The 17,246-nt window shown below is 39.5% G+C and overlaps 1 protein-coding gene across 2 annotated transcripts in view; it reads right to left on the bottom strand.

Annotated features, from left to right (window-relative positions):
- Window positions 1–6,798: 6,798 nt before the first annotated feature.
- The window catches only part of AADAT (aminoadipate aminotransferase), a 36,943-nt gene continuing 26,495 nt past the window's right edge, over window positions 6,799–17,246 (bottom strand). For both annotated transcript variants that reach the window (XM_018560036.1, XM_018560037.1), the window contains exons 10-14: window positions 14,943–15,004; window positions 12,928–12,992; window positions 12,227–12,333; window positions 8,044–8,145; window positions 6,799–6,877 (exon numbers count right to left, since the gene is read on the bottom strand). In XM_018560036.1, coding sequence (XP_018415538.1) covers window positions 6,833–6,877; window positions 8,044–8,145; window positions 12,227–12,333; window positions 12,928–12,992; window positions 14,943–15,004 — 381 coding nt within the window. In that variant the 3' untranslated portion in view covers window positions 6,799–6,832. The remainder of the gene's footprint in view (window positions 6,878–8,043; window positions 8,146–12,226; window positions 12,334–12,927; window positions 12,993–14,942; window positions 15,005–17,246) is intronic.

A 17,246-nucleotide genomic window follows, 5' to 3' on the forward strand; every position in this document is an offset into this window, starting at 1 on the left:
ACAGCAGATATAACGTGTATAAAATAGTTCACCTGTTTGACATAGTGACCCCTGTGATCTGCCTATTCTATAATATGAAGCTTAAAGTGACATTAAAGTCTAAACATTTTTTCCCTCCCCCAATGTTAGTGTAAGCACTTACCATAAATGATGTCTCTTAATATGATCTTCTTATTCCTTTCTGTCCTTTTCAGCCTTCTCTCCAGTGCTGCTGCGGGTCTCCGATCCAGCGCTGACTCCTCCGTGCTTGATGGCACTTCCTGTCCCACGGTGTCTGCATGCGGGTGCACGCGTCCATTGACTTACCTTGTGTCTCTCCTCGTCTCCCGGCCGAAAATCCGAACTGCGCATGCACCCGCCCCAAGATCCTTTGCGGCGGCCCAAGAGATTTTTCAGATTTTTGGACGGGAGCACACGGCGAAGACACAGGCAAGTTTAAACCTGTTTCAAACGTTTTTTTAATAAAGTTTTTGCATATATCTAATGCTTGCTAGCAGTAGATATATGCAAAAACACCTGAGGGTTTCATAACCCTTTAAATTTACCCGCATGTTTACCAAATCACCCTGTTTACCATCTCCTCTTTCACCACTCTCCCCTAGACAAAGACCTCCTAGCTATGTGCCTTATTAAACTCCCTCTTCTCCTTCCATTCTTCTCTTCTCTTGTTACTTTGTTGGTTAAGACTTTTTCAAAAAGTCAAGTTGGGTTGAAAAACATAACACTCAGATTTGCTTTTTCTATAACAATTCTTTATTTACTAATGTGACACCTGTATCAAGTTTTGTAATTGCAATCTTGTGCTGTACACATTGACCTGTTTATTACATAAAGATTATACGAAAAAGCGATGTCTACATCTCCCTAATTTGGTCATTGACATTCAATGCAAGGTCAAAAAATACAACCAGCCACCACCCACCTACATTTCATTTCACACATCTTATAACTTATATTTCTCTTACGTACCACATAATCTTGATCTACCCATGAGAAACTTTATTCTGCTGAATGTTAATTCAGTTCTTAAGTAAAAAAAAAAAAATTAAATGTAAATATTAATGTTGGCTTCACACCTATGCGTTGCTATTCATTTTTAGTTAGACCCCATTTTTAATAGAATAGAGTACATGGTCACCAGCACTCCCAAGTTTTCTTCAATATGAAATCCTTTTATTCATTCTAGCAGGTCATATCACCATGCGTAGCAACGTTTCGAAACCTGTTCGGTCCCTTCATCAGGCAAGTGAGTGATCTTTATCACTCTTTATCACTCTGTTTGAGGAAGGGACTGCAGAGGTTCTGAAACGTTGCTATGCATGGTGATTTGACCTGCCAGAATGAATAAAAGGATTTCATATTGAAGAATACTTGGAGAGCTAGTGACCATGCATTCTGTTCTTTGAGTACTTGGTGGCACCATTTGCGGCCACTTCAGCACCCCCCCACAATATATGGGGCTTCTCGGTCAGAAGTGCGGTGGGAATCCCTACTGGCCCATTTTTAATAGCACCCCAACACACCTGGGTTACAATGCAACTGTGTGGCAGTGCACCGCAGGGCACAGTAACACACGGCGTGGTTCCACAGGAAGGAGACTTGTGGCTGGCGCTGTAAACAAAACAAATGGCAAACACACTCATCAATTTGTTACCAGCTTTACAGCAAGGTGCGCATGGAAGGGCTTTAAACAGTAACAGCAAAAAGTTTCCCAGCACACTCAAGGAAGCCCAACCTCCCATGAAGGGCTTTAAACAGTAACAGCAAAAAGTTTCCCAGCACTCTCAAGGAAGCCCAACCTCCCTTAAAGGCACTCTAAACTATGAGAGTCTCCATCTTGGAGCACATGTGGCAAAAGATAAAAATGTAAAGCTGGTAATAAATTGATGAGCGTGTTTGCCATTTGTTTTGCTTGACTGATTTGGTGCTGTGATGCATGGGGGGGGCTCAGCTGCCGTTGTGATGGGCGGGGTCCTTTGTGCGTCCCTGTGCCTTTAAGGGAGGTTGGGCTTCCTCCTGACAAACCTGCACCCATTTTTATCTTTTGCCACATGTGCTCCAAGATGGCGACTCTCATAGTTTAGAGTTAGGACCGCACTATATAGAGGTGCCTTGGCGCGGCTGTGCGGCTCTCACATTTTCTGCAGAAGACGTGAATCTAAACCTCTGCTTTTAACCTTAGCGGTGAGACAAGTTTTTTTGCATGCTGGCTGGTGAGTGAGCTGGGAACCTTTTTTCTGTTGTACAGTATTAAGCCCTTTCATGTGCACCTTGCTGTAAAGCTGGTAACGAATTGATGAGTGCGTTTGCCATTTGTTTTGCTTGACTGATTTGGTGCAGTGACGCATGGGGGGGTCTCAGCTGCCGTTGTGATGTGCGGGGTCCCTTGTGCGTCCCTGTGCCTTTATGGGAGGGGCTTCCTCCTGACAAACCTGCACCCAATTTCATCTTTTGCCCCATGTGCTCCAAGATGGAGACTCTCATAGTTTAGAGTTAGGATCGCACTACATAGAGGTGTCTTGGCGCGGCCTTCACATTTTCTGCAGAAGACGTGTATCTAAACATCCGTTTTTAACCTTAGTGGTGAGACAATTTTTTTGCATGCTGGCTGGTGAGTGTGCTGAGAAACTTCTCGCTGTTAACTTTTTGCTGGCGCTGTAAACAGGCGCTGCGATTCACAGGAAGGCTGGCAAGATTTTGCTGGGGTCCTCAGCAGCCTTCCTGTGAAGCGTGGAGCCTGTTTACAGCGTCGCCATCAGTTTAAACATTTTAAGCGCCGGTATTGGCACTTAGTATCAGGGTATTTTCACTATATGAGTACTCATAAAAATGCCCAGTATCAGCACCAATACCGATACCGGTGCATCCCTATTTATTTGTATAGAAGCAGAGTTGTAACTCATAATGACCAATCGGGGTTCATCTTTTATTCGCTGGAGAAATTAAATCTAATCGTTCACAATGGGCAACAGTTCTACCTATGTCTGATTTCTCTTCATTGTTTTTTTATTATAATTACATGATATAGCATTGTGAAGAAGAATGTTGGAGCTAAGTATGTGTTTAGTATTCAGCCTGCTCCATATATCATTGGATTTTCTACATTAAATGGTTTAGGGCTGTAATCACTAAAGTGCTTTTTGAACAGATAGATAATATTAAAAGCAGAAAATTACATGTTATATATAAAGATATCATGACAATGACAGGTATTCAATATGCTAAAATACGCTAAAGCACCATAGCACTTCAGATTTTATGATCCCCTGAGGAAAAAAGCTTTTAAACCTTAACCATTTTATCTTCTTTCACAGTTTAAATAAATGTTTTTTTATTAAAATCACCACCAATCGATGTATTTTAGGAACAGCTAAAGAAAACTGCGGGGCTCAGGATATAAAAGGGAAAACAGTACCTTGGTTTTAAGTATCTGAAAATAAAACTGATTATTTTGGCACGGGAGTATTGGCTCAATTTTTCTTTACACAAAGTTAATATTTGTCACCTGGACATATCTGGCTCTGACAATGTATGCATGTGACATTGTGGTGCACATGTATCAGCACATCAATAAATATATCACAACAAAAATACAAAATATGTTATAGACGTGGACAAATTTGTTGGCACCCTTCCACGAAAAAAGAACACACAATTTTCTCTAAAATACCTTGAAACTGACAACATCATGGTTTATTCCATATTTAAACACAAATCAGACTTTGCTTTTGATTCAACAGAATATTTTAAATAATAAAACAAATGAAAATGCCATGGAGAAACGTTATGGAAACCTTATCCTAATATTTTGTTGCACAACCTTTAGAGGCTATCGCTGCAAACAAGTGATTTCTGTAGCTCTCAATGATATTTCTGCATCTGCCAACAGGTAGTCTTGTCACACTCTTCCTTAACAAACTGCTCTAGCTGTTTCAGGTTTTAAGAGTGCCTTCTCCAGACTGCATGTTTCAGCTTTCTATAGATGTGTGATAGGATTCAGATGAAGGCTCATAGAAGTCTAATGTCTTGTTCTTAGATGTTCTCTGGTGCTTTTAGCTGTGTGTTTTGTCCTGTTAGGGGACTCATGACCTATGACAGAGGCAGGTACGTTTTAGGCCCCGCAGTTTTCTTTAGCTGTTCCTAAAATACATAGATTGGTGGTGATTTTAATTAAAAAAAAACATTTATTTAAACTGTGAAAGAAAAGAAAATGGTTACAGTTTAAAAGCTTTTTTCCTCAGGGGATCATAAAATCTGAAGTGCTCTTGTGCTTTAGTGCATTTCAGCATATTGAATACTTGTCATTGTCATGATATCTTTATATATACACTAGGCAGTACGTTTCGCTCCAGAATTGCAATTCATATTTTATGTGAATTATTAAAGGTGAATTTATTTATCTATCTTCAACTATACTCCAGTTAAAATTAAAGTTTTAATTGTTTTTACTGCTGTCTGCTACCATTGTCAGTGGGACATGCGATGGAAAATGCTACATTTTACAGCTGTTAACATAACAGGAATAAAAGAGAAATCTTCCAATGAGGACGCCTGTTCCAGTGACAACTGTCTATGTATTTAACCACTTTAAAACAGCGCTGGGATAGCGGTTATTTGTCCCAGTGCCTGCTTAAAATGGCAGCAGTTCCCAGAGATCCCAGCAGGGGTGAAGGCTGGAACTGCCATTCAGTGCTAAGCCCAGGACCTGAAATCCTGTACTTCAAATGCTTTTGCACAGCTCTCTATTGGAGCATGCGAAAAATAAACAAACACATTTATATTGGGAGTGTAGTGATGTCACAAGTGTCGGAACCGAATACTTAAGATTTCTGTTTTTTGTCTTTATTATTATTTGCATCACAATAAAAAATATTTTGTACCTACAAAGTGGTAGGCATGTTGTGTAAATCACATGGGACAAAAATCCATTTTACATAGTTACATAGTATTTGAGGTTGAATAAAGACATATGTCCATCAAGTCCAACCTATTGTGTGTGTGTGTGTGTGTGTGTGTGTGTGTGTATGGGTCCCTGTGTCATCTCGTTATTAGGAGTACCTGTACCCCTGTATATTACCGTTTCTCAGGAAATCGTCCAAAAGCTTGAAATCACTGCTTAGACTATTAGCTGAAATCACTGCTTGTGGCAGTGAGTTCCAGACCCCAATTGCGCGAACTGAGAAGAACCCCCTTCACCCCTTGTGTTTGAATTTTTTTTCTACCAGTTTCAGGTGGTGGCCTCTAGTCTTTGTTATGGAATTTATCTTGATTCTAGGTTGTAATGCAATAAAACAGGAAAAACAACAAGAGGGGTAAATACTTTTGCAAGGCACTATATTTTCGAAGATAAGGCCTCTGTTGCCATAGTATTTTAAAAAAATGCTCTTTAAACAGAATGTTATATACACACACCATTGTTTCTACACCATATACTTGAAAAAAATAGGAAAATCTAGTATTGTTGAAAATTTTTTTTTTTTTTGTGGAAATCAACAGAAAATTGTTTTGTTTTCATAAGTTTACATTTTTTTTTTCTCATTCTCAAAAAAAGTTTATCATTTAAAGTATGGTATAAATACTTTTTACAGCTTTCATGAGATGTCGCAACATTACTAATGGTCATATTTTTTTTAAGTCTTTCTCCCTGAGCTCCTTAGCCCGAGCCTGATGGTTTTGTGTTTTTTTTTTCTTGGTTTTCTTATTGAAGTTGGCACCGCCTTTTTTATAGTTACATGGGCCTCATGTCAAAATTCCCATCTGGCTGCTTTCTTTCTGTGCCCGGATGCTTTCTTTCTGTACCAATGTATTGCTTGTGACTGTTTTTGTGTTTATTGCAAATTTATGTAAAGATTTTACAAAAGAAAAAGTATGGTATAAAAAAAAAAGTATTATCCTTCTTCAACAAAAACAACATCAAGATTGGCCAGGTTTACAGCAAATGAAGCAGCAACTGACAATCTCTCACATGTCCAAAACCTAAAAAAATTCCTGGGACTTAATAGCATTCATATAGGTTTAACCCTTTCGCTGCCAAGGACATATGGCATACGGACCTATAAAAGTGCTTCCAGCTGGCCAGGTCAGTATGCCATAGGGATGGGACTCAAGTGGTTAAAAAAGAATGCAATGCAAAATCTCACTAATGGGACAGTGGAAAAAAACCGGAAAAGATGTTTTAACCATTAACCACTCTAGAGATGTTTTATTGTATTGATTTATATTTTTTTCAGTCTGTTAAATTCAGCAAATAGTAGACATGTTATATCTGTTCCCTGGAGAGTCTTCATAAGCTTTTTTTCTCTGAAAAACGTGTAATTTGCCAGGGGCACCTAAACTCTTCCATAAAACTGTGTGGATAGAGAGCAGTATGTGGTACACATGCTGTAACTTTCTATTAAGGAAAGCCCAGCATGTCTGATCATTGGCCATCATTGGCCTTATGCACTTTTCCAAAGCAGCTAATGCAGAATATTGTAAAATCATAAGTTCTGAGAAAAGGACACGTCAAAGAAGTTATGCAAATGCCGACCACCAGGACACTTAAGGATGTCAATTAAAGGCTTTATTGCACTTTTTCTAATACATACATAATTCATGCTGATCAGAATTCCAGAATGTGGGATATGCTAAAATCAGCATGTGATGCAATTTCATGTTTAAAAAATTGGGGCAACCACTTCTGACATCTCCTTCTGAAGCTGCAAGCAACCTGATCTGTCATCAGGGTCAGCAACCCATATTTCTCTTTTTCTTTGTCAAAAAGGTTGAATAGTTTTTATTCAGATTCCCTGAGAATTAACAATTTGTAGTTTCTATGTAGTAGGTAGCTTATTCATTTTCTTTCTGCAACGATAAGAGATGCCAGTCTTTGCAGTCCCTGGAAAGACCAAAACATAAGAAAAATGATTAATTATATGGTGTAAAACACATTTTATAATAATATCCAACTCAGTGTTCACTAGATTTTCTCAACAAGCTTCAACTAAGAACTGGAGTTACCTCTCCCCTGCCACCAATAAGCAGCAGTCCTGTACTGAAAGTCTAAATATGTTTGGTTGCTGTGGAGAAAATGGTCCAGGTCTTGGTAAGATTGTGTTCACAATTCAGACCCTATGTTTTTCTGTTTTGCGGACAACCTTTCACTGGACAGGAAGTCAGGGAAAATCAGCAACAAGGAAATAGACAACAATACAAAACTGACAAAAGTTCTAGCATTCCCTTACTTAACTTCTTGGTGAGGTTTCTTTGCTTCCTGTCTGGGAAAAAGGTTGTCCCCGAACAGTGAGTAAGGTAAATCTCTCTAACTGAGCCCCAGATAGCGGTAAAACCTGACAGGGATTCTTTAAAAAAAAAAAAAATGCTTTCCATATTTACATGCAGCCCAAGCTGATAAGCAAAAATGACAGCGACTGAAGTTAGGATCAACTAAAATGCTGCCAACTGTAAGGCCTCATTCACACACAACGCAAGAGCAAAATTGTACACATACTAGTAAATGCGTATAGACGCGTATATGCGTGAACTGTATGCAATCCCAGAATGCATCATTTTTAGTAGAAACTTTAATGTACTGTACGCAGTCTGTATACGAGCAGGCAACATGTCCAGTCTGGTGACTGACAGATGGAGGCTGAGACTGGGCCAGCTCTGTCCTAAGGAGGAATATACAGAGCTGTGCTACAAAATAGCCAGGAGGCTGAAAGATATTTGTGTTCATTGCTATTCTAAACAACCCCTGCATGGGCAGAACATTGTGTTGCTTTGATGTTTTAGAGGAATTAAAATGGGCAAAATGTCCTAAAACAGATTCTGCTGAATGGTAAGTGCCTGGAAAACTCTCCATTTGAAGTTGAATCTCACAATTTCCACTGACATAAAATGAGAACCATCCCGTTTGACAATCTCATATTTACTGGTGCTTGCAGAGATTGACAGCTCCTGTGGGGAGATTATTATCTGATAGGAAAGAGAACCTTGTCAGATTGCTATTGTTACCCCAGAAAGTGCTTTTACCAGAAACATATACTGCAACAATTTTCTTACCAAGTCCATCTGCTCTGGGGTAGACAAAGAGAAAGAGGCTCTCACATAAGAGCTGGGTTTTGAACTGTCAGTAGTGAACGCGGAACCAGGAACTAAAAGAACCTATATATGAGAAGACATTAGGCATTGCTGCAGATGGCATGGTAAGCAATATATTAAAAAGAAAAGCTGAAGAGGTGGGAGCAATGATGAAACAACTCATAAAGAGTGAGAGATAAGGCCTAACATTGATGAATATTTTTTAAAAAAAATGTCTACCTAGATACTTTTTCATATCTCCAGTTTACATATGTACCGTCTGCCCACTTCTAGCAATATATAGGGACAAAGAGCCCCCCTTCCAGGCTAGCGCTGTGGATGGGGTTTTCCTGTCCCCAGACTGTGGCATTTTGTCAGATAAGCTGGTGGTAGTGGTAGAGCTGTATAGCATTGTGCAGGAAATTAAGTACTGGTCACCCTTGGGGAATATTAAAAGTCTTCTGTGGAGTCTTCACAGGCGTGAATTAGACCCAAGCTGTCTCATGGCTAGCCAGGATGGTAAATCCTTTGGTGAGTACTAAACTGAGCTGGCACAGGGTTGGCTACAACAAAGCCTGCAAACGGAACAAAAAATGTAAACAAAATCTTGCCTGCTATAACGTCCGTGAGTTTGTTTACATGCCGGTACTGCCGTTGAGGTAATACAGTAACTACAGCAGTAGCAGCAAAATACTTTAATGTTGGATTTTGATTTAGATTGGGGTCTTCAGGATTTGACCTCTGTGGTGAAATCTAGGAGATCTGGCTGCACGTTAAACTCTGACTGACCAGCAAAATCTAAACATGTGAGCTCACATTCGATTCAGTGAAATAATTAAATTTGGATAAGAGTGTATGAAAAATTCACTGGATAAGTACCACACATGTTTAATATGATTGCACAACCTATTGATTTACTAACAACTATGTAATACCAGGGTGTACCTGATTACATATTATCTAAATTCTACAATCTGCTTCAAACTGACAAAAATGTGTAGTAAAAGTGACTACCTACCTATACATTTCATTCCATTTATATTCATTCTGATAGACCATAGCTATAGAGTTGTTAGAAGATTGAACATGACATTGCAATGCTTGTGGCCAGCAAGCATTGTTAAAATGTAACTTATCCATATGAAAAAAATATGAATGAATAGAATTTGCTCTGCCTTATCCACTCACATATACTGTATATGTGAGGTAAGTCATGATTGTTCTGATATATAGATTTGCTTACTTCAAATATTTAGGTCTTGAATTTCCTTTGTGAGGGTGGCTACTCTGCACTTTCCCATAATGGAATACATTAATATTTGCGGATGCGGCCAGTACCAGCATGTACAACCAACCCCTATTTCATCATTAAGTTGTTTCTTTTACAGCATTGTATAAGGCACACAGGACCATTATTAAAATGCTTGTGCAAGGCACCTTGGGAAATGTAGTCCGAGGCTGGCAGTGCACGTGACCATGATGATATGTGTACTGTTCAAGCATCAGACATGAAGTTTGAGAATGTCACTTCTAGAAGGCAGAGCAAAACATAAGCAATCGAAAATCGACTTCTGAAAGCTCATTCAGCAAAATAAATCATGAGGTGGGCCTTTTTTTTAATAAGTGAGGGTGTAGTGACAGTTTAAGGAATTTTTTAGAAACACTGTACACTGTAATATGCATGTTCAACACTGAGCACACCTTACAATCTCCTTTTTTCAAATAATTTTACTAGATCTGATTGTATAATCTACTAGGTTACAATAGACTGCTACCAAAATCTAAATGCGTGTACTCACAAAAATACAAATAATGAATAAAATGTGACTGATTATATAAAAAATGGATTGCTTTAGCTGAAACAAAAAACAGCAGAGCATATTACAACCTGACCGTACAACTTCCTTTAGAATTATTAACAGTTTTTTAAATAGAATTAAGTAATATTAAACAGCTATTGATACATCTAAAAGGAGCTTCCATAATTAGATTGTATCATACAAGAGCAGCTTAATGCGGAAATACACTGCAATCTCTTTTTTAACCAACTTTCTTAACATTTTATTGGTAAAATAATTTCATTTTTGTGTATGTTGTGGCAGATCTTACTTATGGTAATATTAATGGAAGGTAAGCTGTGCATGCTGGAGTATAAAGTTCACTGGTCGTATGAATACTATGAAGTGAGATTAATGTTTTGGAGTGTAAAACCCTTTAATTGTATGGATACAAAGGAGTGACATGTGTGTGTGATTAAATGTTAAACGTATTAGAGGCACCGTTAATGGGGAGTGAAATGTGTGTTGAAGTGGAAATGTCACTATTGCTATGGATAGGGGGGAGTGAGATATGTGTTGAAGTGGAAATGTCACCAGTAGTATGGATAGTGGGGAGTTAGATATGTGTTGAAGTGGAAATGTCACCAGTAGTATGGATAGTGGGGAGTGAGATATGTTTGTAGAAGTGGGAATGTCACCAGTAGTATGTAGTGGGGAGTTAGATATGTGTTGGAGTGGAAATGTCACCAGTAGTATGGATAGTGGGGAGTGAGATGTGTGTTGAAGTGGAAATGTCACCAGTAGTATGGATAGTGGGGAGTGAGATATGTTTGTAGAAGTGGGAATGTCACCAGTAGTATTGATAGTGGGGAGTGAGATGTGTGTTGAAGTGGAAAGGTCACCAGTAGTATGGATAGTTAGATATGTGTTGAAGTGGAAATGTCACCAGAAGTATGGATAGTGAGGAGTTACATATGTGTTGAAGTGGAAATGTCACCAGAAGTATGGATAGTATGGAGTAAGATATGCGATGAAATGGAAATATCACCAGTGTTATGGATAGTATAGAGTAAGATATGTGATGAAGTGGAAATATCACCAGTGGTATGGATAGTGGGAAGTGAGATGTGTGTGCCAGAGTGTAAAGCTCACTGATGGTGTGGGATACAGGGGAGTGAGATGTGTGTGCAGGAGTGCAGATCTTACTGGTGACATGAATAAGGAGATGCAAGCTGTGCATGCTACCATACAGGTTTAAACTTTGGGGTGCAAATCTGAGTGATGTTGTGAATACTAGTAAATGAGATGTGTGAGCTGGATTGCAGATCTCACAGTTGGGTTGGCATGAGCTGTGTGTGTTTGGCTGATCTTAACTGGGGGGATAAATGGTATGATAGTGAAGAGTGAACTGCGTTTTATGCAGTGCAGCTCTTACTGGTGGTATTGAAACTGAAGGGAGATAGGTGTTGGTGAGATTGTTATGCTGGAGTGTGTGTATTACTGTTGATATGGATACTGGGAGGTGAGCTGTGTTTATTGGAGTGCAGCTATCACCGGTGATAGATTATAAGAGGGAGTTATGTATGCTGGAGTGGAGACCCAGTAGTTTGTGGATACTGGGGTGTGCGATGTGTATGCTGGAGTGCAGATTTCCCTGGTGACATTAATACTTGGAGTGAACTGTATGTTCTGGAGTGCAGATTTCCCTGGTGACATGAATACAAGAAATGAACTAGGGATGCACCAATACCAGTTATTCGGTATCCAGTACCGATATTTTTATTTCGATACTCGCCGATACGGAATACCAACACTGGAAATCCCATTAGGGAAGCCAGGCGGCGTGTAAGGACTCGCTGCCTGGCTTCCTGATTAGCCAGGCGGTGTGTAATGACTCGCCGCCCAGCTTTCCGGTTAGCTGGGAAGCCGTCAATGACTCGCCGCCCAGCTTCCTGATACCAGAAGATCCGGTATCGAGATAGGCATCTGGAGCATTTGGGCGAGTACGAGTACTCGCCCAAATACTCAGTATCGGCACCGATACTAGTATTGGTATATCCCTAAAATGAACTATGTTGGTTGGAGTGCACGTCTTATTGGTGACAAGGCTATTAGAGAAAAAGTTTTGGATACTGCTGTTCAGATCCCACTGGTCATTGAAAAAGTGGAATTGAGCGGTGTGTGCCGAAGTGCTTTTGCACTTCACTTCCTGTGTGTACAGAAAATTAGTGACTTCTCTTCCTAAGGTGTATCTTCTTCTCATCCGCAGGAAATTCATGATTCCTGAATATGTACAATAAGTACCATGCTGTAGGGAGAGCTAAGATGAAGAGCTGTATTCCTATGGTCTGTGAAGAATGTAAAATATTCATAGATTTAATATTTACCTGGTTACTTATTGCTTTTTGCATGATCAATTGATGTGTATCAGGCACTCCTTTAATCTTCAGCCATAGGAACATGCCAGCTGAAGGACAGTGCCACTCAGCCAAACCTTTAAGGAAAAAAGGAAAATAGATCGATGATATGGGTGGCCACATCTACTGTACGTCTACATGTACACTTTAATTTACAATCCCAAATATCCCAAAGCACATGCTAAAATCAATTTATATGGACACAGATTATTCCACTTCTAATCTTACATGGAGAGCTGGCTATCACATGTAGGATACATTTTGGTAACAATAGGCTTAGTTATGCCAACAACAGCAGCCATTTACAACATTTATTGGAAAAAGAAATATCAAAAGTATCAAAATCATGCTTGTTTGGATAGGGGCCTTGACAGTTCTTACATCGGGGCCCTGAGGTTTCTAGTTAAGTCTCTGGTTTAAAGAAACATGTGAGGAGAGAAATATTGTCTCTACAACTGCTTACTTTTTTGAGGTGCAGGCTGTGAGGCTGTCATCCTGATCCTGGCTTTACTGCCCACTAAACTATATGTCTGGAATCAGCCTGCAGCCACCAAAGTCCAAAAAGATTGCAGTCAGGCGAAAGTCTTAGTAGTTTTTTTTGTAAGTGGAAACATCAATTTAAAAAAAATCACTTATGAACAGATCATTGATTTATTTAGCAGTTAACTAACCTGTTAGCCACTTATCTGCAGAAGCAAGCATGACATCCCTCTGTGATTTATAGAAGTTTATTACCCTGAAATCACAAGAAACATTGACAAATGTAAATTCTCCCAAAAAGCTGAAAACACTCAAACACAAGGCTGGCCACTCGTGGACAGATCTGTCGTTTAGGAGCATGTGATAAACAGTTCTTTTCATGGATAGTGGGAAAGGAGGCACGATAACAATGATTTTCTAACATGGTGAAAAATCTCTGCACTTTAAGGGCTCATGCACACAAGCTGCTGAGACTGCACAACATATTATATTGGCGTATCTTTCTTTTCTCAGGGAGCTACAGTGGATTTCTCCTGCCCAAGGAGCTGAAGGTGCCGCGTACAACCGCCCATTAAAGTCAATAGCTGTATGCGGCTATACGCTGAAGCTTGCATATATCTGCATATGCGTACAGACATAAATCCTTGGACACAAAAAAACAGTTTTCAGGGATTTATGTCCATACAAGGCTGTACACAGATATTAGCATTTACATGCGTATAACCATTGGCATTTAAGGAAGCCTATACCCGGTACCTGCGACTCACTAGTGGGTGTCCTAAAACTTCTTCTAGTTTGACACTTATGTGTTACAGGCTCTTAATCTGACCACCCTCAGATGACAAATGGGCCGTGGATAATTCATGTTGTGCAACTACCATTTATTTTTTAAAATAAAATATTGTTTTCACTTTTTTTCATCTTTTGTTGAATCTCATTGCTCCTGAACTACTGCAGCCTCTTTCAAGAGACTTCCTGTCCTGATGGTGACAACAGTGGACCATGCATGGCTATGTAATGTTTTTTGAAATGGATACTTTTACTCCATTGGAAGTCTGTGTGACAATGCCTCCCTCGCCTGTCTGAAGTGTTGTGGACAAGATTCCCTGGACGCAGCGCCCACCCTCCTATATTACCTAGATGTTACCTTACCTGTCTCACAAAGATATCACACACAATATACTAAGGTTAGGTTCCCTGGTACAAAAATAAAAATGTCTTACAATCAACATGTAGCAAAACTTGTTGAAATTATGTGTTCATCATTAAGTTGTCAATACAGGTTCCTAATTGTGCAGTCTACTTTAGATTTAGACCAACAACTTATGTTTAAGGACCTACCTAAACAATCCATATCCAGTTAGGTAGATCCTTGTACTACATAGTTTTTGATCAATTTAAAAGACACCAAAAAAACCATACTGGTCAAAGTTTGCTTTTCTGACCCTAAGGAGCAATTACTTATTTCATGCTCCCTTATGTCCCCAATTCACTACCAGAGCCTGGGTATCTGCACATCCATGTAAGGGCAAACATCTGATGCCACCCCCACCTTTCCACAATGCAGTACTTTACGCCCACACCTACCAGTCAACAGATCTGGGCACGGTCACACTGGAGATTAGGGAACACAGCCCTCTAGGCCAGCATGTCCAAATTTACATCTGGGGGAGACTGATGAAAGATCAGGGCAGCTGAAGAGTGTGAGGAGGCAAGTACAAGCTCATCATACAGCTCAACAGTAAAGTAAACTTGTTACTTTTCTTTTTACCAAGTTCACTTTATGCAATCAAAGTTCAAGGACCCTTTCACACTGGGATTCCGAACAGGTTCGCCTGTCAGTTTTCCAGTCTATGGGCAGCTGGATCTAAATGGATGAGTGTTCGTTTAGTCCGATTACCCCTGACGGTGACATCTGTTCCGATCAGCAGGGGATCCATGCACAGATCCCCTGCCTGATCAGAACTAAAAGCACCCATGTGCAAGGGGCCTTATACAACCTCATTCAAATTTGAAGAATGCGATGGCTCGTATGTAAGAACACACACATGTAGAACTACATTGAGTAGACTGCACAATGATACTGTAGCATGTAACAAAATCTAAAGGCAGGTCCAAAGTATTTTAACACCATCCTTTCAAATGATGGATTTTACGGAAAAGGCACATATTTGCTAGCTAAAATTAAAAAGTAACATTCCAATACCTATCAGTATGTTCCAGGAAGCCTTCTACACCCCACTTCTGCAGAAGCTGATGTATCATAATCTGCAATTTAAGGGATTACATCAATCAGAATCAGAACTGCTTATGCACCAAAGTTTCACAATTGTTAAAGTACTGTGTGTATAATTTAAATGTCATAAATAGGCAAAATATCTACTTAAACTTGAACCATAGGAAAAAACATGTTTTTTACAATTGTGGAGATTAAAACCTCCGTCGGGTTTCTATTGGGGACATTCCTCCTTGGATTGCAGGTGGTCATTGGGACAAGAATTGAGAGGAATCTCTCCAACAGAGATCACAATATAGACACTTGTTTTCAGTAAGGTAGTTAAAGCTACTGACACAAATAATTTCATTTAAATATATTCTTCAATAGCCACAAAGGATATAAACCCACTTTATGCGCACAAAGGGTTTAGCAAAACCCAGTTAATACCTTGTAAAATTAGCAGTGACTTCATCACTGTGCTGCCCATACCTTGATATGGAAGGGACCCAGCAGGCCCACCTACTACAGGCTACCTGCAGAAACTACAGGGGAGGGGGGATATGAGACCAGTCACCCTGCACAAGGAGAGAGAGCCGCAGCGACTGGTCTTCATTACATTATAAGAAAAACATTTTACGGCACAGAACTGGAAAACATACACAAAACAAACCTTGATGCCTCTTGTGTTTAGATAATATTCATTATATTTAAACATCCTAAGGAAATTGCTCCCACTGACTGTATGTGGTACATGCTGTGTGAATCTACCTTTTCTGCCACGGCTTCCTTTAGACAATTGGATTCCCTCTTTGCCCTTCCTTAAGACTCCTGTTAAGGTCTTCTGGCCTTTTGTTCCCCATTTTTACGTGGAATAGACAGGGGATCTACAGATCTTACACTTTGAAGAATAAGGTTTCCCTCTTTTTGATTAAGGCTTACTTTATTAAGTCTTTAGTATTTCCTGGGCCTTTCAGCACCAGGCCTCTGTTTCACAGATTTGCAAGGCCACTACCTGGTGTTCTGTATGCTAGGTTTTACCAGGTGGATGTTCAAGCCTCCTCTGCTGCAATATTTGGCTGAAAGGTGCTGAAAGCTGCCCTGTAAGTGTTTGGGTTCTGTCCTTGTTCTGTGGGTGTTTGCATTTTGTTTGCTGTGTTGCCCACCCCTCCGCTATGTTACTTTGGGATGTCCCACGGTTCAGATGACAGTCCTGTGTTATATATACTGTACAATTAAATTATTAGGAATTAAAAAAGAAAACAGGCAAGGAGGTCTCAACTGTGTCTCCTACCAAATACCTTCACCCTACTGGTAGTATTAGTATTGTCCAAATGTATACACTCATGAGAGTCTAAAAATAAATACCACTTATGAATACAATAATTTGAGAGAAATGTGTGGGAATGGTCCACTGTTTGGCAAATATGAATAGAAACAAAATGTTCAGACCTCCAGTGCCAGTGGTACTCAAACCCACAAAAGTCTTATGCAGTATATGTGTGGCAAGACTTTTGTGGGTTTGAGTACCACTGGTACTGGAAGTCTGAACATTTTGTTTCTATCCTTATTATAAAGTAAAGTGCAGAACACAGGTCCCTTCCCTTTGTTTCCTGTAATCCATTCATTATTGCTTGCTAACAAACTGAGGCTTGCTGAGAAGCAGGCGGTGCTGTATGGGCTGTCCTATCAACATTGTTTGCCAGTGTCCAATCACCGGAAGGTGGCAGCATATAACCCCTGGTTAAGAGTACAGTCCTCTATCCTATATCATACTTCCAGATAAGGAATTTACGAGAAAGTCTATGTTATATCTTATCCACTGGTTTAATACTTCCTACATGCATTCCAAGGATGTTTGTGTAATATACTTTACCCCCACACATGGGCGTCTATGTTTTCACACAAGATATATGTTTTTTTCTCTTCAATACTATGCAGTAATGCTTGAGTATTCCTTCATACTATCCAGCCCCACAAAAAATTCCAGAAGGAGAACACTTATGTGAAAATATAACTTATAGAATAAGCCCTACTATATCAACATAAGGATGCCAAATGATAAACATGCAAGTTTAACTATATGTAATACAAACAGGCTGGTTTACAATATATTACATTTTATAATTGCTATTTTGTTTTTCTGAGTTGTTTTAATTTAGCAGATTCCAAGAATCCACAGAAAATATTGCAAAGAAAAGCCTTAACCTCCATTAATCATGATAAAAGTACTAAAGATGGCATGATGTGTTATGTCGCATTTCATATTCCATTGTTGTATTCATTGATTGTAAG

The sequence above is a fragment of the Nanorana parkeri genome, unplaced genomic scaffold (assembly GCF_000935625.1).
Source record: "Nanorana parkeri isolate BGI_ZX_2015 unplaced genomic scaffold, ASM93562v1 scaffold428, whole genome shotgun sequence".
NCBI lineage: Eukaryota > Metazoa > Chordata > Amphibia > Anura > Dicroglossidae > Nanorana > Nanorana parkeri.